Here is a 25,824-nt window from a genome sequence, read left to right on the forward strand (position 1 = left end):
CATGACGTAATATTCAGTAGACCCGAACGGTTTCTACATGACGTTTGACCAGGCGAACAACCGTCTGGAACACTTTTGTGTTTGTTGCGGAAAAATTGAAGCAGATAAAAATAAACATAAAAATAATTTAAGCACCCGGTTGGGAACCGCCGAGTCACCATTGCATGGCTACTATCAGAGCGGTATTTCTCGGCAGTCGAGTGGAGCAACAACTAAGCGATAGACACGTGTGTCGCTGAGTTCTTGCTACACTCGACTGCCGAGAAGCACATGTTTTTGGGAAAAGTCTTGATGGCTAGTGTGGAGGCTACACCGGTATGGTTTGCGAAACACAATGCTCACTGTTCTGTAGTGAGTAGTCAGGTAATGCTCACTAGTGGCGTAGGTAGGGGACGTGGCGACCGGGCGGATTCAGATTTTGCCGCCCCTTCAAGAAAAAGCATGTGAAAATGAAATGCGTTTTTTTATCTATACCGTAATCAAAAATCGTAGTCTGAAAGTGCCGCCCCCCCACTAGCTACGCCACTGGTGCTGACGCCAGGAAGATCGCTCCTTCTCAACTATCAGAGCGGTAAGTAGACAAAGACTACGCCAGTGTTGTACTTTTGTTGACGCTGAGGCTAGCGCCGTCAGTTTATTTTTTAGTTGACAGAAGTGATAGCGCCGTCAAATATTTTGCCAATTTTAAGCGTCAAGCGCCATTTTTTGTTTTCATGGAAAATCTCGTTTCATTATGAGAGTTAATTTTTGTTTGACGTTTCGACTTTCAGACTGATAGCAATGAACAATCTTTTTTGTGGTAGCTGTTCGTCTATCCAATTATGCAGTTTCAAGTTTGTTTGTCGTATCCTGGGTTAACCTGAGTCGAGAAAAGACGAAATCGCCTTTCGCAGCTCGAAACAGTCTCAAAAGCCAAACTCGTTAGAAATCGAATACTTCTGTTTTGTGAGACCCTGGCTAAAATAGCGCTGACGCCGTCAATTTCTTTAAGAGGTTATCGGTACAGTTTTTAGGCAATTCGCGCTGACACCGTCAATTTATTTCATTGACGCGTACATTGTACAACACTGGACTACGCGGCACGCCCCCGAGTTCGCGGTGCACGATAGAATGCTTGAACAAATGTCACCGATTTTTGTCTCATCAAACATCAACTGATCTCATTCAACGTATGATGCAAACAGAGGATTGTTTTGTCATAAGACTACTCTTCAACGGCGGCGAGACTGCCCCAGGGAACTTTTTTGCTGATTGCGACAAATGCGAATTGGGAAGCGATTATAGGTTACTTTTTTTTAATTAATGCAATAGGCCAAAGAGGAGGAACAAGTAAGCCTAAAACTCTGTGCATGCTTTCAGCAGACAAGCAGCACGAAAATCACAAACTGAATGAAGACCACTATCATAAAAGCTGTGTAGCCTAATCTAGGCCATTGTTTCAATGACGTAACCTTACTTGACGTTTTGCCTGAAAATGGACTAATCTTAAAATGACTGCACTTCTTGGCTTTCTGTGAAACTTAGCTATGACAATACCGTCCAAATAGACATTTTTTTACGTAGGCACAATGTTACATTACCTGTGATCAAAAGTGACGCGTTGCCATCAGAAATGAACTACAGGTCGACAATCAAAATCATACATTACAATCATACAGTCGGATCAAACATTCTGGAATAAACGATTAAAGAAAATGCACAAAAATAACTCAGATTCAACGTACAGTAGACTACTCACATCCTCCTTCCGCTGCTTACATTCAACGCAAAAACAAAGGATCTATTAAGCCAAACAGCTTAAAATAATCACTCAGCAAAATGGTAGGCTGAAGAAGTTGAGCAAGACACTCAACTGGGCAATGCCATATATTAAAAAAACTTCATCACTTGGAAAATTTGATTGCGAATGGCACCAGTTTTGAGAACACATTTCAAAACTACGACTAACCCGGTCAACAAACCAGACTTTTTTACATTGATTCAATGTAAATTAAGACTGATTTGCCGGCTGAGATGATAGAAACAACATTTTCACAATGCACTGTAATGACACCTTTGGTTGATCAACCCGGAAAATTTAAACTAAGCGAGATCGCAAGATGGTAAAACACATGATGTAGCCATCCATGTAGTTCCATGGACTATCCTCAATGGTAAGTGCATTGTTTGACAATGACAGCAAAGCAGGGTCTTTCAAATGACGTTTGTAAATGGCCAACTTCTTCGATATTAGAATTTTCTAAATGGTTTAACAGGCTATTGAACACATCAAATTCTATTTAAGGCACCGAGTTATGGTTTTAAAATAAGGGAGTTTGCTTTATAGATTGTGATAGATTTCCCTTCGTCAGCGAGGACTTGACAGTGAAACGAGCAGAAGTAGTTATTTGATGACTTGATATAAATAAGTTAAGCTAAGGATAAAAACACAAGCTACTTTTTTACATCATGAAACAAACGCAATTTAATATAAATTCAGTAGAAAAGATGCTCCTCCAGAGAATAACTACTTGTTCAGCTTAAGGTTAAGTTGTTTCATTTGAAGTGCCTCGTGAATTTTGGCTTCAAATTCTGATTGAGTTTCGGATTATTTCAAATAAATCTGATGTAAAATTGACGTCACAACAAATACTAGTCATATCTATGGTTCTTGATTGTGTTTGTTGATATTTGTGATATGATGAGGTAATTCGAATAAAACAACGCAACCCTAACTGAACAAACAGTTATACGCTGGAGGGGCATCTTTCCTACTGAATTCTTTATATCAGATGATGGTTCAAATGAAAACAGCAATATGAGCAAAATTTGTCTAATTGTTCGATTCGCTTAATTTGTGTAATTTTTATCGGTCCAGGGAGAATTCCTTCCTTGTGTACAGTTTTTAATTCATCTAATTTGCAGTTGTTTGATTGGTCAACTTGCTCAATTAAGCATTTCTTCATATCTCTTACAGAAGAAAATTGAAATAACAAAACACAATTACAATAATTCAACTCAGGAACATACAAGGCTTTCGTTTAAATGGAAGAAATATTGGAGGAATAACTAAAAAAGCGTTTTAATTACGAGTATATCAAATTACAGTAGAATAGAAAGTTTGCTAAAGCTGTACAAATGCTTTAAGTATTTTATTATCTGTGCTAAATATGGGAACAGCAATAAGGCGAAGATGGTTAAATGTATTATGGCGACGGTTTTACAATCCATGTGTTTTGTAATCACATTTGTTTGCTACAAACGGCATCCAGCCTAGGTCTAAACACGACCAAAACACACAGAAGAAAAGGCTAACCGAACCAATTTTTTGCACAAAAAGTTCCTCCTAATCAGCCTGTTAACTTTGATTTAACGTCTGCAAACGTTAAATCAATGTAAAAAGGAGTGATTTGCTGATTGGAATTAGGACCTCAATGGCCGAGTGGTTAGCGCGTTGGGCACGCAGTCGAGAGCCTGCGTGTTCGACTCCAGCCACCCGCAATTGCTGTTGTTTCTCTGGGCAAGAAACTTTACGATAATTGCCTCTACCCAGTGATCGATTTTCGAGTAATGGGTAGTACCAAATTTAAGTCATAAGCAGAGTAGACAACCGGAAACAGACATTGCGTCGGCTGCAGCGTGGGTCAGGTGTACGTCGGAAGGCGTACACCGATGCATAGCGCTCAAGTCCGCTTTCCCGCAATGCAGGATAAAGATAAACAAACAAACAAACAAACAATTCCCTACTCGCCATAGAATTTAAAACATTGTTAACCAAAACAAGATGAATGCAAACAAATTCAAAATCTGTGGTTTAACTTTTTTCCTATAGTCTAGTTAACAAGACTGAGTTTCCCACAGAACATGACAAGGAGGTTCATGAACTCAATACGCAGCAGCAGCGCAGGCATCTTTGGCTAATGATAGCAGGCAGCAACAAACAGCTAAAACCGAATATCTGAATCAATAACGGTTCTGTCAGAATTGAAACTTTGAAAAGACTCTCAGAAAAATAACGATACAAGATGCAGGTTACTGAGTAATTAAAAAGCATTTTATCAAACAATGAAATTGAAACAAACGCAGGAGACATGATTTTGTTAGTGTACTAATCGATAAAAAACGTTTCATACGGTCAAAAGTACTGTATCTGAAACGACAACGACAACAGGTTAGGTTTACTTCAACAATTAACCATGTCTTCAGTTTATGACGCTTTTGCTGCGACCCCACGCAAGAAAACTTTATGCGCAATACGCTATTTTTATAAGTTCATTAGGCCGCTTATAGACATTAGAATAGGAAGCTTTTACAAGCATTCTTAGTTGAAAAACCGTTTGTGAAACAGCGTCGGCTAAATACCACAAGAAATCGATTGTGTCGATAAGCCATGGGAGCATTGAATATAAAGCCAACGTTTTGCTACATTTCACAGAGATTTCTTTTATGACAAAGGCTCGTATGCAATAAGAGACTGCATCAATAATTCCAGATCTAGGAAGCACTTGGTAGGATGTATTAGAAAAGGGAAAATGCAATTTGTTCGGGACAAATCAAGAAAAAATAGTCAAATTTTCACTCTCTCAAAACCGAATTTTGGCTCCTTAAACTTTCTTGCGATGCTTTCCCGAAACCAAAGCAGCATGAAGTGCATCTTTCCCCAAAAAGTCTAACCAACTAGCAAAACTCTGTCATTTTTATATTGCTTCTACATCTACAAACGTTAATTCAATGTACAAAGAATAAATCTTGTGTGTTGAGTTAAATGTCCAGGAACCTCCATAAAAGATTCCGATTGCACGCATCCTTCGAAGCCATGTGGGTGGCTGTATAACATATGGAAATTTATGACAGATCAATGTAAAAGACGCATTTTACCACCTGGTAAGAGATCTCTTATTGCATACCAGCGATGTCAGCCAGTGACGATTTGAAATTGAAAAACAGTGGATTTGAAGGTAAAGAGCAGAAAGATCTAAAAAGTTGCATCATAAAATTGAATTATTATAACAAAGACGAAGCTCATCATCATACATCAGAAGTGCCAGTGTTACGTCGTTTAAGCGTCAATACATGTTGATATAATGTAAATAGCAGGTAACCGAACAAAATCAGCCATTTTCAATTTGTATCAATAATGTCGGCATACGTACATTGAATCGTAGACTGTGACATTAAATCCATGGAAAACTGCTGCTTCTTTCAGATACAAATGTTTCTGGTTTGTTAGTTAAATGCGATTTGATGGCTGCATACAAAATCAAATTTGAAAACTACGCGCCACCATTGGCAGCACGCAGAAGTTGATTTAAATTCAAGGCATTGATGTAGTCCAGAGCAACCAATCTCGAATTAGCAATCAGGGCATAGAAGGCACGTTCTCACCAATGTACCCAGAAATCTGTTAAAATAAAGTCAAGTATAAACCGCGCTATCTAGTTGTCCTTCCTCCCATTCACGCGCTAACCCGTTCTTTTTGCATTGATTCAATATCAGCAGCCACTGAATCAATGTAAACAGATTCGCAGATATTGAATCGATGTATCAAAGAACATAGCTGTCATCAGTCGCGCTATAAATAAAGTATTGACCTTTAAAAAGGACAACATTTCGACACTTCAACCTCAGAGCAGCAGAAAACCAGATCACGTAAAACATTTTATAAAATTGTTTTGGGCATATTTTAGGTCAACAGATGTGTACTTATAAATGAAACAACTAAACGTTTATATAAAACTCCAGTGCCATCTTGCCTAGTTTTTTTACTATGATTTAAAGTTTGCCGACGTTAACTCAATAAAAATTTAAGAATGTGTGTAGCTGGGTGAGCGTCCGGAAAGCGAAAAATAAGTTTCTCATCGCAAAGCAGGGTTGTCATTTAAAAGTTGTTAACGATTCTTTGAAAACATGACGGCTATCTAATGCAGGCGGCAGGGTCCCGGCAGCAACTTTCCAAAAGATACCATTAAAAAATCCCCCTTTTGAACTTTGTTTGGTAATTACAGAAGAAAAAACAGCAACAGCAGTGGTGAGAATCAAACCCACATCATTGACATGACTACAATCGCCCTAACCCTCTGCGCCGAGTCAGCCGATGCCAAACCGATGACTTAATTCAGCCAAGATTTGCGTTTTTCCTGTGTTGCTCAAAGGGGATTTTTTAATGGTACCTTTTGAAAAGTTGCGTCCCGGCAAGGTATTCAATAACAAACTTGAATTTAGATACAAAAACTAACTTCCTTGTTTTTTTTTGCTCGCTTAATTTAAACCAGCAACCACCCTTCAGAAACCTCGATGTGATATAAATGAATTTGTTTATGCTAAAAGGCAAAATCTTTGCATTTGCATAGGACCCAGGAGTGACCGTTTTAACCCACCAATCCTACCTGGGCTATCTTCTGACGCAGCCAACAGGTATGCGCAGTTTCGTGTCCAGTGTATCATTGTGGGGGATGAGTGAGTTATGGGCGTAGTGCAGAACAAGGTCGGCCAGTGTCGAATGGAGGTTGAAAGGCTCAGCAAAGCCATAACCATCCGGAGTCTTCTCTATCAGGCAGTGATGGACTGAACCGTTCGCCCTGAGAGCATGACAATGAACTTTCTTGGTCACAATAAAAAATTGGTTGTGTTGAGATAAGTTTCTTTTTGTGCGAAAAAATAAAACTATTTTTAATAAAAAACAAGAATAATAATATATTGTAAGCCTGTAAGGGAATCGCCGTCATAGCACATTACCAGGAAACTGTGTTCTGAAAGCTAGTGCAAACTGCTATTACTGCAATGAACGCAACATCAGGCTAAAACAGATCGTTAACATCTACATTGTGAAGTAAGCAACAATCATGCTGCTAGAAGCGAAACTCAATCTCTTGCATAAACTAATAAATTAATATATAAATATTATATTAAATAAAAATAATATCAAATATAGTTATTACTTTCCAAAACCTCCTCCGCCTGTTTCACCCTAGCATTAGAAGGTCTTTATTCAAATAGAATTTATTTGAATAATATTTATTCTATTTGAATAAAGGCCTTCTAATGCTAGGGTGTGGGATGGCGCAACGGATAAGGCGTTGGCTTTCCAATCATGCAAACCTGGTTCGACTCCCGGCTTCAACTGGTTGTTCAAAAACACCGATCACCTCTACCCAGAGTGTAATAAATTGGGTGGGTGTAGTTACTGAAGTAAAGGCGGCCGAGAGAAAGGAACTGGCCACCCTACTCTCCTTAGTGCCGAAGGCTTAGTATAATGAGAACCTTATCTTCTCATTCCCCAAAGCTCAGTATTTGAGTATGAGACCTTTACTTTAATGCTAGGGTGAAACAGGCGGTGGAGGTTTTAGAGAGTTAGATAGTAATAACTATATTTGATTTAATTCGCCCTGCTTAGACTTTTGCTTGGCATTGAGCACTTTTTGTAGTATTAGTAGTGTTTGTGAAGAAGGGGTGTTCTTCCCGGCCATCAGCACAAGGCTGATCACTCGCTAGATCACTCGCTAGAGCAGTGTTTATTGTATAATAAAAATAATATATACTATAAATACTAAATTAAGTAATTATTGATTCTTATTAACGTTAACTAAAGATAAATCTAACATCATAATAAATAACACACTTAACATGAAAACAACGTCTTCAGACGTTGAATCAATGTAAAAAAGGACATTTTCTGGCTGGGTGGCCCTTTTCACCAACACCAGAAGAGCACACTAAAAATACTTACACTAAGGAACAGGCGTAGGGGGCACGGGGAGAGTTCCGGTCTCTGATTAGAAATGTGCCCACTTCCGCCCCGTACAATGCCTCGGCTGCTTCCTGCCTGGAAAGATCAAGGATGTGAATCAACTTGTACGTTGGTATGGCGTTTACAGATAAAAAATTAATAACGTCTTTCATTCTACGTTCGATGAGTGTTTGTGATTTAATCACACGCAGAAAGAAAAAGTCGAGTCAGCTGTTGTGAACTGAGCAAATAGCAGTTGAGCAAGTGACTACACAGAGCTAGTAACATTTCAGCAAGTGGCTGAAGTTGACAAACGATGAAACTGAGCAAGTAACAACTGAGGAAGCAGAAACTGGGCATGTCACAAGTCAGCATATTCAGTTTAGCAAGCGATGACCAAGCAAGTCCGATGCTAACTGAAAATCTCATTTGCTGACTTGACCGTAGCTGAAATGTACTTGCTGAGTTGTCGCATGCCGAGTGGTCTGACGACCGTTTATAGCATCCGGTAAAAAACTACCCCAGCTAAGACGTCTACAGACTTTGACTAAATGTAGAAACGGTGGATTTGACTAGCTAGAAGTGTTGGACGTTTGAGGCTAATTCCGTCTCCACAGCAAAGTAAAAATGTAACAAAATATATTTAAAGCACTTACAAAAATTTAACTTCTCTACTAAATACTGAGCTACAACCTCAACAAGGCATTATTTCAACGGTTCAGAATCATCATTTTTATTGACACTTTTTTAAAAAGTACACTTTTATCTTGACAAGACACTTAATGGCATGCCAAAATAAGGGAAGCAGCTTATTCAATGGCTACATCTCCTTTTTATTGCTTTCATTGATTTGTTGTGTGACATCAGTGACTTGTATGTTATGTGACATCAGAGATTATTATGATTTGTAAATATTTTACATTGAAAAGCATGGAGCAGGTTACAAACGCAAATATCCAACAAGACTACAACCCATACAGTAAATCTGTCGCTTTTTACATTGATTCAACGTCTGTAGACGTTGAATCAATGTAAAAAGCGACAGATTTACTGTCGGGAAGGATGACCGTCAGTGTGTTGAGTTTGAACTTTGTCACAAAACAGGACAAGCAAAATTAATAATTTAGAGCGGAAAGTCGCTTCTTTGTGTGATTTTTGACACGTTGATTCAACTACGGCAGACATCGTAACAATAAAATTCACTATTTTCTCTCTCTTGAATTTAATGAACCACTGAATAGTGACGTCATATCAAACCAGAAAATCCCAAAATTTTGAAAAAAATGGTGACGGTGAATTGTGAAATCCGTTAGTTGACTGATGCTGAGTGTTGAATTCAACGTTTGGAGACGTTGAATCAATGTAAAAAAACGGTTGATTTGCTGTCTGGGTTGTTGTCGTTGCAACGATGCAACAACAGCGACGTTGGTCAGACGAGGCGCCTACCTTCCGTAATGAGGAAAATACCAATTCTCCACTACACAATGATCGGGATAGCGTTCACGAAGATCTACGGAGTCTGGAAGATGATAGACATCCTCTGTGTCTTCGTCGTCTAACTGTAGATGTTGGTTGATCAATTCATCAGGAACGTTATTGGATTTCATGAAACTGAAGAACAAGTATGGTCAGTCACTGGACTTCTTCGAGAACTTCCGTTTACTTGCTGAAGTAAAGCGATTTGGTTGATTTATATTTGGTCACAATAAAGCCGCGTGAACAAAATCAGTTAAAAACATCGCACTTTCCAGTTCCATGGCGCAAACTGAAGTTAAAACAAACCCCAAACACTCAGTAAGTTTAGTTTGTTTTGATAAAAAAGCTTAAAACCCGATGTGGAAATATCAAGAAACAATTTCCCAGGTCTTCTTCCATCAGCTGAAGGCGACTTTCATTGTCAGCTGCGTGGCCAAGCCGTGAGAATACCTGCACTACCCTCGACGGGACGTCGGTTCGACACCGTTCGAGAGCACAGGGCTGTGAAACTTTATGCCATACCGACATGGGAGCATCTGATTCGATAACTGTCTGGCTCTGTTTCCAGCTGTCTGTTGTCACAAGGAACGAAAATAAAACTGTTATCAATACTGGTAATTTGGTGAACAGTCCTTTTTTCATTGATTCATGGTTTGTAGAATGATTCAATACAAAAACGAAACTGATTTCGTGGTCGGGAAAGAACTCACGATATCTTGTCGTCGCGGAGTTTCTTCAGCCTAATCATTTCAGCTTTCCTGGCATTTAGCTCTTGGTCGAGAATTCTATTCTGGGTTGTGTCGTCGTTAAGCTGAGCCTTGAGCTCCTTGCACTGGCCGACGATGGACTTGAGTCTGGTCTGCATGCGACGAAAGTTTTCCAGGAGTCTGAGATTGCAGAAATGTTAAGGATCAAATAGAACCTTACTTCATGTGATAATCACACAATTAAAACAGGTCGATCAAACTATTAATAAACTAGACAAAAAGAATACTAACTTATCATGGCAAAACAGTTGGCATGATAGAAAAACATGAAAATTACAACTGCTTACAACTTCACACACCCCCAAATATCCAAACTGGAGTTTTCCCACTAACTATACTTTGAAATGTTACCGTATCCTACAAAATCACACCACGAAAAAGTGAAACATTGCAACATACGGCCGCAATCATCAGACACGAGAAGGCTCATGTAACAGTCCTAAGCTTAGAGCTGCAACACACAAATCCAATACAGCACATGACAACATAATGCGGTACCACACCAATTAAAATTTGCATTTGATTTCAAGGAACGCGCACACAAATGTCCAAAGCTCGCACAAACACACTCTGCTACATTACACCGCCTACAAACCATTGGCGCCCCAACGCTTGGGGAGCGATACGCGACTTCATTCTAGAATCCCATAAAGACAAACAACCTCTGTTCGTCGTGCTTTCCTCTCGCGTCGTCGAGGTAACTGTTCAACTTCCCACATTGGTCGTTGAACATCTGGATGGTTTCTTCGTAACCGATGATGGCGGTTTTGTTGTTATGTATGTCCTGAAAGTGTAACAGTTTTCAAGTTTGATTTTTTTAACTGTACACAGATTTGAAAAAAACAACTACTGACATTTACAAAATATTTTGCATTCCTCCCCTCGTTCAGGTAAAACCTAATTTAGAAGAGTTTTTTAACTCTTTTGCAACAAAGTTCCCATTTCCAACGGCCATGCCTTGAATGGGATCGTGCAATAACATCGAAACGCTGACTGTCGGCATAATACATAATCGCAGACAACAAAAAATAAATTCACTTTAATTTAGTTGTTGCATTAAGTTTATGTCTTTAGACGTTGAACCGATGTTGAAAGCACGGGTTTCATTAGCTTGGTTGTTTTTGATGACTTTTCAACTGTTTGTGTTGATACAAAATCCGTTTATGCAAATTTATTTGAGTTACACAAAGCGTCTCACTTCTGGTTGGTATCACAACAACCATATGATACACTCCACAGAATGTTACATAAGCCTCTATTTGTTGCTGTTTTTTTTTTAGTTTCCCACACGAAGACAATTATTTATCTCTTCACATATTTTCACACTGCATGCGCCCACCATGTAAGAGTCGTGAGTTTACAAGCAGCTTTAGTCAGCAAAAACTTCCAAGATATTTATGTCACGAAACAAAACGATCACAGAAACCAGGGCGGGATGCAGGGAAACTGCTTTTCTTTGTTTCTTATTTATGCTTATAATGTATGCAACGGTTCTCTATTAAGTTTGGATCTTATGCTTGTTACAGCACAGTTACAAAAACACATTAGGCAAAATATTTAAAAAAATTGAACTTGTTATTGTTAGTTTGTTTGTTGTATCCAGGCTAACACCCGATGGCTGAAGATTTAAATTAAGTCGACGGAAAGAAAGTCCATCATCGTGTCCATCTTTGCACACGGCATTATTGTGTCTTGCCAAAGACACATCCGGGTGCTCGCAGTAGGTTTCGAACAACGTCATAATAATTTTTTGTGACTGTCACACTTTTGTTTACCAGAACAACTCATGTATCAGGTTGCCATTTGGTTATGTAAGTCTTAAGTGTTTGAGCCATGCGTGAAAAAAAGTTTTCGTATTGTAAATAGTCAACAGCAATGCGGTGAATAACTGCCCTTTATCAATGGCGAAATAACACAGCGGTCCCACTGCTCATTAGTGTAATTCAATTGATCAAACTGAATTCCCTTGGTGGGATGTGGACTGTTGGGAACATGAGAAAGTTGATGAATGTCAGAGCAAAGCCTTTGAGCTCGACAATTGAACTTTCGATGTTGTTGAAACAAACTAACATTTCAGTTTATTTGAATATGAGATACTTTGAACACAGCCCAAACAGAAAGGCAATAGGCTTGTTTGCAATGTTTAGGTTCCCATGTTGATTGCAATGAACAAATAAAGTCTTGAATTCTTACGTAACATCAGAAATTGTCATGCGTCATAATGTTGAGGTTAATCCTAGCAAATGAGACATCCATTGTAGAAGTGTGGTTTGGATCCCTCGGCAGATTGCAAATACGGCGAGGAAGGAACAAACTACTGACCAGTTCACTGTCGAGCGCCCCATCTATACAACACTGAACAAATGCATGGTGCAGCAAGTAGTGGATAAAACTTCCCTCATTTGGCTTCCTACGGCCTGACTTGATTTTTTTAAATACAAAATAGATATCTAATAAACTGTGACCTTACGAGTCAACATCAACATTTAAGATTTAATGTTAGTTTTCTACGCACAACTTGGTGGAAAAAGGTTCATCTCTAGTGAAATTACAATGTTGCGTATTTCATGGTTTTGCCCATGAACGTCCAGAGTTAGGCATTATGAACCATCCTACAGATCTACTCATCAAATTTGTCTACTCGGCTGGCCGCCCTTATAACGTTGCCAATCTCCAAGTTTAATTGACCACCACCTCTTTTCCTCTCTCGTATTTATGTTATATATCAGGGCCCCGGCCGTTAGCCACTGCCTGGTGTCATCGTCAAGGGAGACTAGGCCTTCCATACCATGAGGTGGTCTGTACAGCGGGCAATCCTTGTTCATGCGGTCTGCCGTCTGCACTTCACCACTCACAGGCAGCACTCTCTGCCAAGCCCTAACGTAACATGTCTGCGCCATGGCGCTCAACACCAGTGGCACGGCTGTCTGATGGACTTCGTTTGACAGACAATTTTATTCATACCAGAGTTGCTGAACCAGGATGATATAATTTCAATGTTTCTACATCTGCCTTTTCCTTGCCCTTCCAAAGCGATACCAATTATCTGCACGAGATAAGACATTGTATGAAACAAGTGGAAGTGAAGGCACTTAACCTGATCATAACGTTACAAATAACAAGCGGATTTCCAATACAATGACTTGTTGTGACTTTCATCTTAGTTAAGGTGAATCTTAATTCATATCTTATTTCATCTTAAGGTGAAATGATTATGATTACGATAACCAAATAACTTTCACAATCTGTGGGCCACAAGGCACTTTCTATGGTCCGGTCGTTTGAGCTTCTGGGGTCGAGGCTTTATCCTTCATGACTACAGTTTGTATGTGTTAAACTACACTGGGAGGGTATTATTACTTGTCAAGCTTTAGTCTTATAATGACACGCATGGGGTCCGTTTGAGGGGGGCCGCGGGGGTGATTACCCCCCACCAATTGGAGTGGGGGGGGGGGGGGGTAACTAATGCAAAATTACCCCCCACCCCCCCCCCCCCACTAATGTAGAGATGAAAATTTCATTTTTAATATATTTTTTACTTTTGTGTTTTATTTTCATGTTTTTATTTTGTTGCACAACTTTTGAGGTTTTAGCTTGGAAACTCGCAAGACAACGCCAAGTCATATTTTGCCAAGCTATGTATCCTGTCAAAAATATACGTATCACAATGCGCTATGTGTGACGTCATAGTTTTTCACTGCTACAAACTGTTTCATTTTGCTTTTACCACTCACGGACGAAACCCACTACAGTTACACTGTTTCAATGCCTTTATATTTTCGGTTGTTGTAAAAGTTAATGCATTTTAGCTTTTATTTGATTTTTTTCTGAATTGAATGTATTCCTAGACCATAGAACTAGATGCAAAAACTTTTTCTTTCACTGCGGATTTTATGGCACAGGTTATAAATTAAGTTATAGAAAGCTTTGACCTAGACGCTTTTGATCTTTTAAATCTAACCATTTAGCGTCTGAAGTGCAAAATTTGGAGGACTTGAGCCAAGAAAGAATACAGAGAGGAGTTTTTGCGTACGTCCCCTCTTCCAGTCAAAATTGTCTAAAAACCTCAAAAAATGTGGCAAATGTTAAAGAGCCATTGCTCGCGATTTCAGATTCGTTGAAATAATTTTTCGATTTTAAATCGTGCTGAAAGGCAAAATTTTGCGCCTTCGGCGTGAAACATGCCGCCCAAGACGCTGTATAAGAAACTGAAGCTTTCAGTAATGCAAAGGAGGGTCTGGGGGGCGACCTCCCAGAAGTATATGTGATGCGATAATCCAATAAGCCCCCTGTCGATGTCAAAACATCGTTTCCGCCCCTGCTTAAATTACCCCCCCACTCTCAGGAAGTGTCCGGAGCCCCTGATGACACGTAAGTCTTGTGTTCGAATTGGCTAGTTACAAAGGATGGCCCAAACGTTCATGATATATTCTGTAGTAATGGGACACAAGGAATCATAAAAATAGATAAATTCAAAGCGATGCTTCGCGTGAGCAGAGTCCATGGTGTGAGGTGATGGATTGATAACATGATCCAAATCTTCGCAAGCTTGGAGTTCAACTAGTTAAAATCAAAAAAGTACCCTTTGGTTATTTATTAAATCACAAATCGTTTTGAAAACAGCAATGAAAATCATATCGATTTGCCAATGTAACACAGATTTTAAATCTACAAAGAGAAAAATTCTCGCCTACCTGTTGTCTCGCAGTGAAATCGTTAAAAACTTCTTGATAAATATTGCTTGTCTCGACGAATCTCTGGTCAGCTTCTCGCAACGATCTCCACAACTCATCCATTGTTTCCGCTGACAACTCTTGTTCCTTTACATAATCATAATGACAATAATGACACTCCTTAATATTTACAAAACACCACTATCATACTAAAAAAAACTAAACAAAAACAGATGAAAAAAAATCAAAAGCTCGAGGCACGTTATTAAGGCAAACGAATTTTAAGCTCGAGGCACGTTATTAAGGCAAACGAATTTTGAAAACAAAATTTTTGACTGCCAATCAACACAAAGTTAAGTTATTGAAAAGTGTCATTTATTGATTTAGAAAAAAAAATCTCCTGGTACAGAAATGACAAGTGATGGTCAGCTTTCAACGCAAATAACGTTTTGCCTGCACCCAAGTCTTGCGCAATCAAAGCCAGTGTCAAGGTACAAACTTGTTAAAACAAAGGGAAATCTTTACTCTCAAGAAAGTAAGTACTTGTCGATTTTTACAAACGGTTTCATGGGATAGGGATAAGTTCGAACAGGTGAAAACTCTTGGGAATTTTCTTTTAGGTTCCTTAAAATGCTTTTAGTTGACAAGTGTTTGGCGTTGTCACTCAACATATGTTGACAATAGCCGGCCTTTGGTGTGCTTCCAACTTTCTAGTTAAAGCCTTAAAGGTTTAACTTTGTTTTTATGCCTATGCTTTTAAGCACTCCAACTGTCCAACATACACTGGGCAAGCACTCCAAAACAGGGGCAAGGTAGAAGTGCAGAAAGTTTAAAATAGATTCAAAGATGTCTTCTCTTGTTTAGCATAGTCTTTCTTGATATCACTGCAGGTTCGTGGTGTGACCGCCACTTCATTTACATACATTGAACAAACAAAACGTGATTTAAGTCTAGAATTGACAATTGACATTTCTAAAGGCTAAAAACACCCCGACAGCAATCAGTCACGATTTACATTGATTCAGCGTCTATAGACGTTGATTCAATGTAAAACGCGACTGATTTGCTGTATACAGTACAAAGTACAACTGAAAAGTAGGTGCGATTCCATACTCGCATACAACAGAGCAACCACACTAGGCAGGTGCAAGGGTCGAAGGTTTACATTAAATAAGGCTAACCATTAGAGTGACCAGCTCCTTGCGGCAGCCTGCCCTTCAGCAACTACGACCACCCAATGCATGATTACACCATGGATAGAGGTGAGACAAGTTTTTAACATCTACCTTAACCAAGTGTCGAACCGAGATCGTGTAGTTGGAAGCCAAGCGACTTACCATAACGCCACTACACAGTCACAGTGTTGCATATTGTTTGCCTACAATAAACGGTTTTCAAAGGCAAATTATAATCGACGAGTTTGCCTGAGGACACAATCATGAAAACGTAAACAGGTCACCTGAACCATTGCACCTGATGTTTCCACCAATCCGAAAATATAAATTATGAAAATGATTCTCAAACTTTGAAGAAGGACTTACATCTAGGGCTAATTTTTTTACATTGATTCCACGTCTGCAAACGTTCAATAAATGTAAACACTAAACAAGAACTTATCTTTCTATTAAGTGCCTCACCAACTTAGTCATCGCACCACATCTCCAACAATAAAGTAGTTTTTAGTCTTATTACTAACATTAAGTAACTACAGGTGATTTTCAAAGTAACAGAACAGCACAGAACGTACTGGAACAGCAGTGGAAGCTGGGTATTTGAGAGTGATGTCAAGATCAGGATTGTAACGTATTAGGGTTTCACGGCGATAATGGTTGACCAACTGCACTACAGATGTGAAACCAAAAGGTTCGGAGAAGCCGTACATTCCATTTCGATGACAGATCCGTATCAACTTTATGTTTCCACCTGTGAAAAACAACTTGTTTTCGCCATGTCGCTCGTTAGATTACGACGAAACAACGTGTTCATTCTGGCAGACATTTCCAGGAAGCAAATAAGTTCTTTTTTACATTGATTCAACGTTGAATCAATGTAAAAAAGATCTTATTTGCTGGTTGGGTGTTTAGCTACGACCTGGAATGTGTGTCGCCGTGGCCACTGTTTTATTTAGGCAACTCGCAAAACATAAGATCAGTAGAACACCAGAGCTAGCAAGAAACGGAAGTGACACTTGCAGACAACAAGCGATGTTGCTTGACATATTCTCAACGTCTTACAACGATGATTCAACAAAAAGAACAAAAATAATCATACCAACGGTACGCAGGGCCAGTAAGAACTAGTGTTCTATCTGTGCCAATATCTAACACAAGTTAACGTTTAATATCTAACTTAAGTATTAAATTAACTTAGTTTACAAAATAAAACGTTAGTTTTGAGAAACATTAGAAGTATTACGGTAAGTTGGCTTATCCAAAATCAACTTTTATATTCACCCTACGTAAGAAAGTGGTACAGGTACTGTAAAAGCATTGCCGTTGATCAGGCAGTTGCTACAAAACTGGTTCGCAAGGTTTTAGCGCAATTTAGAATAAAAAGTAAATTTTATAGCATCCATAAATGTGGTCAAGACACTTTCCTCCCGAAGTCGAAAAGGCGAATCAACTTACTTAATATTTAGTTAGCACATCAGCTGACATTAGGCGTGACAGAAAAACTAGAAATATGTATATACTACTGTACTATGTGAATTTGAACAAGACAAAACAATATGCAATATATACGTTTTTTTATTGGCCTATTTGGAACACAATTTTGGTAAAGAGGTCACTGTCATGTCTGTGGTATTTCGAACAACAACAAGTTAGTTGTTATTCAAAATAAGAACAACTAGTATTCTAGCGCTTTTTAAAAGACTAGAAAATAAACCAATACCGGTATTGAAATCTTGCTTGGTATATTTGGATTTGGCATTCTAACAAGCCTACCAGGCCTGAAAAACTAGACAAGGCCGAAAGGAATCTGTGATTTGAAACAATGAACAATTTATAACACGTGCATTTAAACCGATGTGATCAACCGTCATTCGATAACTTGTTCTACCTTTACACAATGTGAGAGTGTATTCGTTGGGGTTGTTGGTCGAGTTCCTAACAAGGAAGGTGCCGTCTGGTTCGTCAACAAGTCGCGCTTTGACTTCTTCCCTCGACACATTGCCCCAATACCATTCTTGATCCTAAACAACGAAATAATCATAATTAACATTGAAGTATGAATATCGAGTGCTTAGTAACTACCAATCATTAGAATTTATACCTACCGGTATATTAGTAAAGTTTCTCACCACGGATTGAATACGGTCTAGCCCGTTTTAAAAAATTGAAATTCAATTTATGAGAGGGGCCATGGTGGGAGTAATTTCAAATAAAAAATACATTATGAAGTCACGAGATCCCCCAAAAATAGCTAAATGCCCACAAAATGCATATCTAGATAGTTGGTAACCGCTACTATACCGAAAAGCTTACGTAGTTGGCGAAAACCAAACATGCCCATTTTACGCCGACCACAAATTGTGTTAATATTGATCTGTTTGTAGCGGTTTCCATCTAGCAGCCTCAATGCTTCAATAGATTAGTCGTGTGCACTGTGCAATCAATTGTAAGTTGATGTTAGGTCGTGGATGGATCAACCATCGATTCGGCGGACGGATTAAGTATATCAATGCACAGAATCTAAATCGAAAGCAGCAAACAGAGATTGACCTTTGCCAATGCAAAAAGTTCGTGACTTGTTTCCTAGAATTCAGGCAACGCACTTTCGGTTTACACTGTTTGATGACTGCAAAAATAAACTTTTGATTCTCAACAACTGTAAGTACTTCATTAATGAATTGCTACCCAACGTTTAGAGTTGTATGACCTACAGTATGTTTTAGTTTTCGTTATGATTGTTAAGTGTTGTATTACATGTGCTGGCTGAAGAATACAATAGCGAAAATTTTTTTTAGATAACAAATAATGTTAAGAGATCATAAATTATTGTTGTGTATTGTGCAAGTGGCGGTAGTTGAAGCTGACGTTTTTGGCTTTGTTGCATCCAGGCTTAAACCCGGTGGTTGAAGAGATGGTGCAGTGGACGGGAAGGCATGGAAGCCAATCTTCATGTACACATTCAGGCATGCCCTTGCCTAGCCAAAGAGCATGCTTTTAAGCAGTGTCAAACCGATGCCCTTCCAATTATGACTCCTGGCAACATAGTCGATGTAAAATTAAAGTGATGAATGCAAATAGACATTGCAACGTTAAGGTTTCCATTGCTTTCATCTTTTTCACATCAGCCCGAAAGTGATGCAACAGCTCCGCGTGGTGAATCCTGGTAACTGGAAACTTTTTCATGCTAATGACGACAACCAGAAGAAGAAGCAGAAGCAGCAATTCCCAACAACACCTGACTGTAAAATTAATCCCATCAATAATAATGCAGAATTTCCATTTGGAAACAAGTTCATCCTTCTCCCAGAGACATGACTAAAACCTTAACTTGTTGAGTGTTGACAAACACGCTTACAAGTATTCGATGTCAATGATATGGTTAGATGTTATTTATCATTGTAAACTTCGTAACACTGCAAAGATTTAGAAAGGTAAAACAGTCGCAATAATATTCAGTAAAATATAAAAGTAAAAAAACGAAAACTACAAATCCTTTTCAACGCAACAAGTCAATGCTAAGTGTGAAGTGGATGTATAAAAATGCAGTTAAACGCTTGCATAACCGGGTAGTGGAGCCCCGGTTTCACACCGCTCAAGAGCATGTGGCTGTGTTTTTGAAGAAAACGATTAATTAAAGCCGTGTCTAAAGATGAACATTAGCTGGAAACACGTCACAAATAAAAATCAATGATGACCAAATGATGACCTTCCACCTCTCATTGAGACAATCGGAAGACGAAGACTACAGCTGGGAGGTCACTGCTTTAGAAACCAACAGAAAATTAGTGATTTTCTTTTTTGGGAACCAAACTACGGCACTTGTAAAGAAAAGGGGTCGACAGGCAAAAACCTTTCTTCATCACTTAAAACAAGACATCGGAGTACAGAAACACAAACTTTCTAATTTGATGATGGACAGGATTGGTTGGAGAAACTGCGTTGATATTGTCTGGGCATGCCCGAACGGATGATGATGATGAAAGTTGAACATAAAGATTGGCTTCCACGTCTTCCCGCCCACTTAATCTAAATGTTCAACTAGCAGGAGCAGGCGTGTTCTTTTCATTGTGAGGACCAAATCGAAAGTGGACGATAAAGTTCTTGCAAAATAGTGCTTTTCATTTGTTCAGATATATTCATGCACGCTGTAAATTGTTGAAAAATGATGAACTATGAGAAGAAAATATTCCAACGAAAGTGATAATCTTAAAACTACCTGAAGCAATTGAGATCCAGCATGGTTGTGATGGGGAGACGACTGAGGACTCAAGGTTGGTTGCACATGAACATAGCTGGGCTCACGTCTCAAGTTATGCACTGCTTCACTGTGAACACAACGAATTCACCAGTCTATTTATGATAACAATATGACAGTCATAGGTAGACTATGAGGATCACCAAAAACAGCATCGGGTGTGTCAAACAAAAATACCAATACAATTGAATTCAATTGATAAGCTGCTTTAATCTAAACCTACCAACTCACAAGATATGTTATCCAGGTGCCACAAAAAATATGGTAGCTTGGAATTTATTAACAAATAACAAGCCATTTCTACATATGATATATTTTACTTAAGACAGTGGTTCCCAAAGTATGGGTCGCGACCCAAACATGGGTCGTGAAGGGTCAGAAAATGGGTCGTGCAGAGACGATCTAAATCTGCCAAAATAGGACTGTTGTAAATTAATTTATAAAGAAACTTTTTTTTCTTCTATTGAGTTATTTTAATCCCAACATCGACAGTATCATTGCATCCTACACTTTTATTTGGCTTCTCTTCTATCAATCAATTATGGCCAACAGTTTTACCGGCATTCAAGTCACTTCCTTCAACAAATCACGTTAAACGTAGATGGTGGCCGGTCGATTGGTCGAAAGACATTTGGTCGACAGTCAATTGGTCGACAGACATTTGGTCGACAGGACGTTTGGTCGACAGACAATTGGTCGACAGACATTTGGTCGACAGGACATTTGGTCGACAAGACATTTGGTCGACAAGACATTTGGTCGACAGACATTTGGTCGACAAGACATTTGGTCGACAGACATTTGGTCGACAAGACATTTGGTCGACAAGACATTTGGTCGACAGGACATTTGGGTTAGAGTTAGGGTTAGGTTAGGGTTAAGGTTAGGGTTAGGGTTAGGGTTAGGATTAGGGTTAGGATTAGGATTAGGTTAGGGTTAGTTAACCCTAAAATAAATCGTTCTTTCGACCAAATGTCCTGTCGACCAAATGTCTTGTCGACCAAATGTCTTGTCGACCAAATGTCTGTCGACCAAACGTCCTGTCGACCAAATGTCTGTCGACCAAATGTCTTGTCGACCAAATGTCTGTCGACCAAATGTCCTGTCGACCAAATGTCTTGTCGACCAATTGTCTGTCGACCAAACGTCCTGTCGACCAAATGTCTGTCGACCAAATGACTGTCGACCAAATGTCTTTCGACCAATTGACCGGGTACCACGTAGATTACTCTCTGAGTTGACAATTTAAGATTTCTGAACTATTTTTTTAATTTGAAGTTAATTTTTATCTGCGACCCTGGTTGCAGGGAAGCCGCTACGTAGGCTGTGTTATAAAATGTTGTCAAACGAATACAAAGAAGAACAAGAAGAGACATCCGACATGTGCAAAAAAATGTGCGTAGGCTATTTTTAAGCACCAAGAAGAGGCACTGAAGCCAAACCGGTTTGACTCTACAACGAATCCAGCACTTTTACTTACTCTCTGAGCAAGACGAGCTACAGTAGGCTACACCACTCTACAACTGGTTGTCTGTATCTTGTTTATAGCAGGCATTTAAATAATCGGGAATCCCAGCGTCAAATGTCTGTCTCGCTAAACGGAAATCCTTTACCATATTATACTGCAAACCCAACTTACCTTGGAGTAAAACTTGACCGGCAGTTGGCCTACAGACCCCACATGGAGTCACTCCGTGCCAAGGTTACCTTGAGAAATAACTTCTTGAGAAGCCTTGCAGGAACAGGATGGGGAGCCCGAGCATCAACCTTGCGTACAAGTGCACTAGCCTTGGTCTACAGCTCAGCCAAATATGCCACAGCTGTGTGGAACCGTAGCAGAAACACAAAAAAGATGGATGTATGCATTAACGACACCTTGCGCATCATCACTGGCTGTCTCCGCCCCACACCTACTGCTTATCTACCAACTTTGGCTGCCATTGCTCCTGCTCATGTCCGTAGGGAAGAAGCCTCTCACAAACTGGCTTTGCATGCAAGACTCGATCCTCAACACCTTCTCCACAGTCACTCCCAAAGATATGGACCAGTCAGGCTTCAACGCCTGTCATCAACCATTTCATCGATATGCTACACCGCTTGTGGATAAGAACTTTAGCTGCATGGAGACATGGGCCCAGGAATGGAACGAGCTGCCACATATCCCTCCCCAGTTTTCAGTTATACCAGCACTTTCCATCCCTCCTGGAGCAGACCTCTCAAGAAAGGCATGGGTCACCTTGAACAGGATCAGATGTGACGTTGGCTGCACTGGAGCTAATCTGTTTAGGTGGGGGTTGCACAATACGCCGATATGTGTCTGCGGAGCGGTAGAACAAACAATGCTACACATATTCCACGAATGTCCCATCTTACGACCCCCAAGTGGAAACATCGGTACCGTATTTGACAACCGGACCCAACTACCGTATCATGGCTACACGATGAGGCATTGCCAATCTAAGCTACTACAAGTCAAACGAGAGAAGAAAAAGAAGCAGGCAAACATTGCGAAAACAGTATAGACTGCTGAAATTGTTTATACAGATTTTCTGCGTCTTGGGTCGCGAGATGTTCACCAAACTCATATTTGGGTCGCGCTCAAAAAAGTTTGGGAACCACTGACTTAAGATTTTAAAAAGCGTTTTTTATGTTTTTTTAAGTGCAGGACTGTAAAGATATATGCTCAAATTTGTGTAGTATTGGTTCTATTAATATTTTTTCCAATAATAGAGAGCAATGTGCAGAAATCCTTGCATAATGTTTGCAAGGCAATGGTGCTTCCATTGCAAAAAAGCATAGGTCTACTTTTAAAACCTTTAGCACATTGAAAACAAAACTAAAGCCTATGCTAGTGATTATATTTAATATTTTAAATGGGTAACATTTTCCAAAATCACACAAACTACAATTTTTCCAAAATCATAAAAATTACAATGAGGATAACTTTCATGCTTTTGACATGATGCAGTTTTGTGATAATTAGCTGCTTGCCGTTTTAGAAAAAAACAACTATAATTTATTTATGAATTTTCTTCAATCAAAAGTACAGGACAAACCTGATGTTGTTTACTATTCTTGGGGGAACAACCGGTGGAGCTGAATCATTATCATTGGTGGGCTCTTCTGGGACTGGGGCTAGTATGTCTGGACTTGGTGGAGGAGGTGGTCGCCGTGGAATAATTTCTTGAATATATTCAACAAACTCTGCTGGTATATAACCGGTTTCATTAGATTTTGTGTTTGTACCATATAGCCACCCTTCCGGTCGATGCTCTGTGCCCTAAACCAAAGAAAATATTTTAAATACTAGTAGCCTACTGTCGACTGCATGGCTGCCGGGGCAGATAAAAAACATTCGTAGTTATGAAAAACCTTCTCCGTTGATTGTTCAAACTAGAAAGGCTTCTCTTATAACTCTATATATATACAAGAGTTTGAAGAAAGCACACACTCAGGACTCGTTACAGTTTTTATCTGCTTGCATACTAACTGCTAAGTTTACCTAAAATTGGTCATTTTTCCTTCATTCAATAAAAGTTACAAATTAGGCAAATTCCATTGTAGGCTTACGTGACTTCTACAAAATATTTCATTCTATATTATGCCATTCAAAACGTAAAACAAATACAAACCATAAACTGAAAGCGAAAAGGCTTTTGAACAAAGATTACATCATTTTCTTTGCAGAAAATACACCTTGTCAAATCCTGTGGCGTATAGTCTGCCACCATTCTGTATTCAATACCTGCACACAAAAGAAAACACATAGAATAGTTTACAGTTGGTATAATAGGTTGGTTTGGTTTAAGCAAAAAGCTTACAAGCACATTGTCTAAGAGTGCTCATAGCAAGACAAAGAATAAACAAAGTCATCAAGTGATCTGGTGCTGTGTGTGGTATCCAGGTTTAAGCAAAATACCAACATAAATTCATCTAAATATTTTCAAGGCTGTGTCTATATTTAGCGTTGCCAGATAAGGAATTCTGCCCTAATTTGAGAAACGTTTAAAGCTGTTGAAAACAAAAACTTGTATTTTGAAAATTTTTTGAGCCCTGGGCACAGATCAAAACCCTAACCTTATTCCTAACTATAACCCTTACCTTAACCCTTCCTAACTTTAATCCTAATTCTGGCAACACCAGATTTTAACCAGGGCAACAAGTGTGTAAAAATAGCCACTTCCTATTTTTAAACATCTTTGGTTATCAGCAATTGAAATAGGATAAGAAAACTCTTAAAATTCATTATAAGAATTAGCCTACTTGTAGCCTACAAGATATTTCAAAACAAATGACCAAAAGTATCAATACTTGTACATTTTATGCATTGTGAGAGAGAGAGAGAAATAACTTTATTTGCCAATCAGATTCTATAATAGTACGATACACAACAAGCTTACATCACAATAACAAACAGTTCATGAACATAGAGGAAAGCATAAGTACGCTCAGTGTTAACGAATTCAATCTGATTAACCAGGAGCAGCGAAAGACCATTTGGTCGTCTAGTCAGCTGCTCCCAACATCAAATCAAACTGATCAACACCAATTGATCAACACAATCAAATTGAGCCAATCAAACTGATCAACACCCACGCTAGTGGATATAAAATACACAATTACACATATAATTATAAAAATAAAAAATCACTTGTTTTACCTGGTGTAACAGGCTGCTGGTGTGGATACATTGCTGCAGTGGGCAAAGATGACACTTTTAATATTCCTTTAAATCATCATACTTCAAACAAGACAGAATAAAAATTTAAAAACAACTGTAACTTGTCTTTCTCAGATGATATTGAATTCGCTTAATGTATCCAAGGCTTGGCTACATAAGCCTAATATCGAAAACAAACATTTAAAAAAGGTTAAATGTGTAACATTAAAACTTACCATAGAAAATAATCAATATTTAACCATTTTAAAGTAAACTAAAGCAATAAAACCCATCTAATAAGAAAATTTATGTACCCATACCGGCGTACCATACTGTAAATAATAACACCGTTGGCCAACAAATTTTAACTAAATTTTTCAGTGCTGATTTAGAATCTGTGCTCGTTTTTTTTTTTTGGCTGTGGCTATGTTTACTTTATTATGGCTATATAGTGTAAATATAGCATCAACAACATTGCCAGATAAGGAGTTTTGCCCTAATTTGAGAAAAGTTTAAAGCTGTTGAAAACAAAACTTTTATTTTGGAAATTGTTTTCAGTCCTGGGCAAAGATCAAAACCCTAACCTTATTCCTAACTCTGACCCTTACCTTAACCATTCCTAACTTTAATCGTAGCTCTGGAAACACCTGATTGTAACCATGGCAACAAGTGGGTAAAAATAGCCAGTTTGTTTTTCTCTAACACATCAGATTTTTAAAATAGTTGCATTTTAATATTTTAGGTACTGCACTGGATATTTTTACGTATTTAGTTACTGTATATAAAAAAATGTTTTTAAAATGCAAACTGGTACGGTACCGTAATCACAATGCATTGTGAAATTCTCTTTGTGCAAGCTTGAGATTAAAATTGTCACTTTTATGACAAACTGTGTCACATTTGTGTCGATATAAGAAAAACTTAAACAATAAAAATTCAAATATCTTAAAAACCTGGTGTACAACAACAACAATCGTGTTTTTATTTGCGCCCATTGCGATAACATAGCGTACAGTCATACAGTACGGTACACTGCGATAACAGATGCGATACAACAGACGACAGGAAGCAGGGAAGTGACATATAGTCTTCGAGTCAGCTGCTCTCCTTATTTTG

The 25,824-nt window shown here is 38.8% G+C and overlaps 1 protein-coding gene across 2 annotated transcripts; it reads right to left on the reverse strand.

Moving 5' to 3' along the window:
- Nucleotides 1-1,545: 1,545 nt before the first annotated feature.
- Nucleotides 1,546-24,827, reverse strand: LOC145778491 (phosphatidylinositol 3-kinase regulatory subunit gamma-like). 2 transcript variants are annotated; one of them, XR_014290441.1, is made up of 14 exons: nucleotides 24,709-24,827; nucleotides 23,681-23,793; nucleotides 23,105-23,328; nucleotides 20,010-20,118; nucleotides 17,682-17,814; nucleotides 16,369-16,544; nucleotides 14,643-14,768; nucleotides 10,611-10,732; nucleotides 9,892-10,068; nucleotides 9,152-9,316; nucleotides 7,706-7,801; nucleotides 6,366-6,557; nucleotides 5,133-5,380; nucleotides 4,933-4,954 (listed from the first exon to the last, which is right to left on the reverse strand). XR_014290441.1 is itself a non-coding variant. In XM_082589978.1 (13 exons), exons 1-12 carry the CDS (start codon nucleotides 24,737-24,739, stop codon nucleotides 6,371-6,373), a joined length of 1,659 nt encoding a protein of 552 aa, XP_082446104.1. In that variant the 5' UTR covers nucleotides 24,740-24,827; the 3' UTR covers nucleotides 1,546-5,380; nucleotides 6,366-6,370. The 2 variants fall into 2 exon arrangements, 1 of the variants encoding a protein (XP_082446104.1); XM_082589978.1 differs by having other exon boundaries at nucleotides 1,546-5,380.
- Nucleotides 24,828-25,824: the final 997 nt, after the last annotated feature.

The sequence above is a fragment of the Aplidium turbinatum genome, chromosome 10 (genome assembly GCF_918807975.1).
Source record: "Aplidium turbinatum chromosome 10, kaAplTurb1.1, whole genome shotgun sequence".
Taxonomy (NCBI): domain Eukaryota; kingdom Metazoa; phylum Chordata; class Ascidiacea; order Aplousobranchia; family Polyclinidae; genus Aplidium; species Aplidium turbinatum.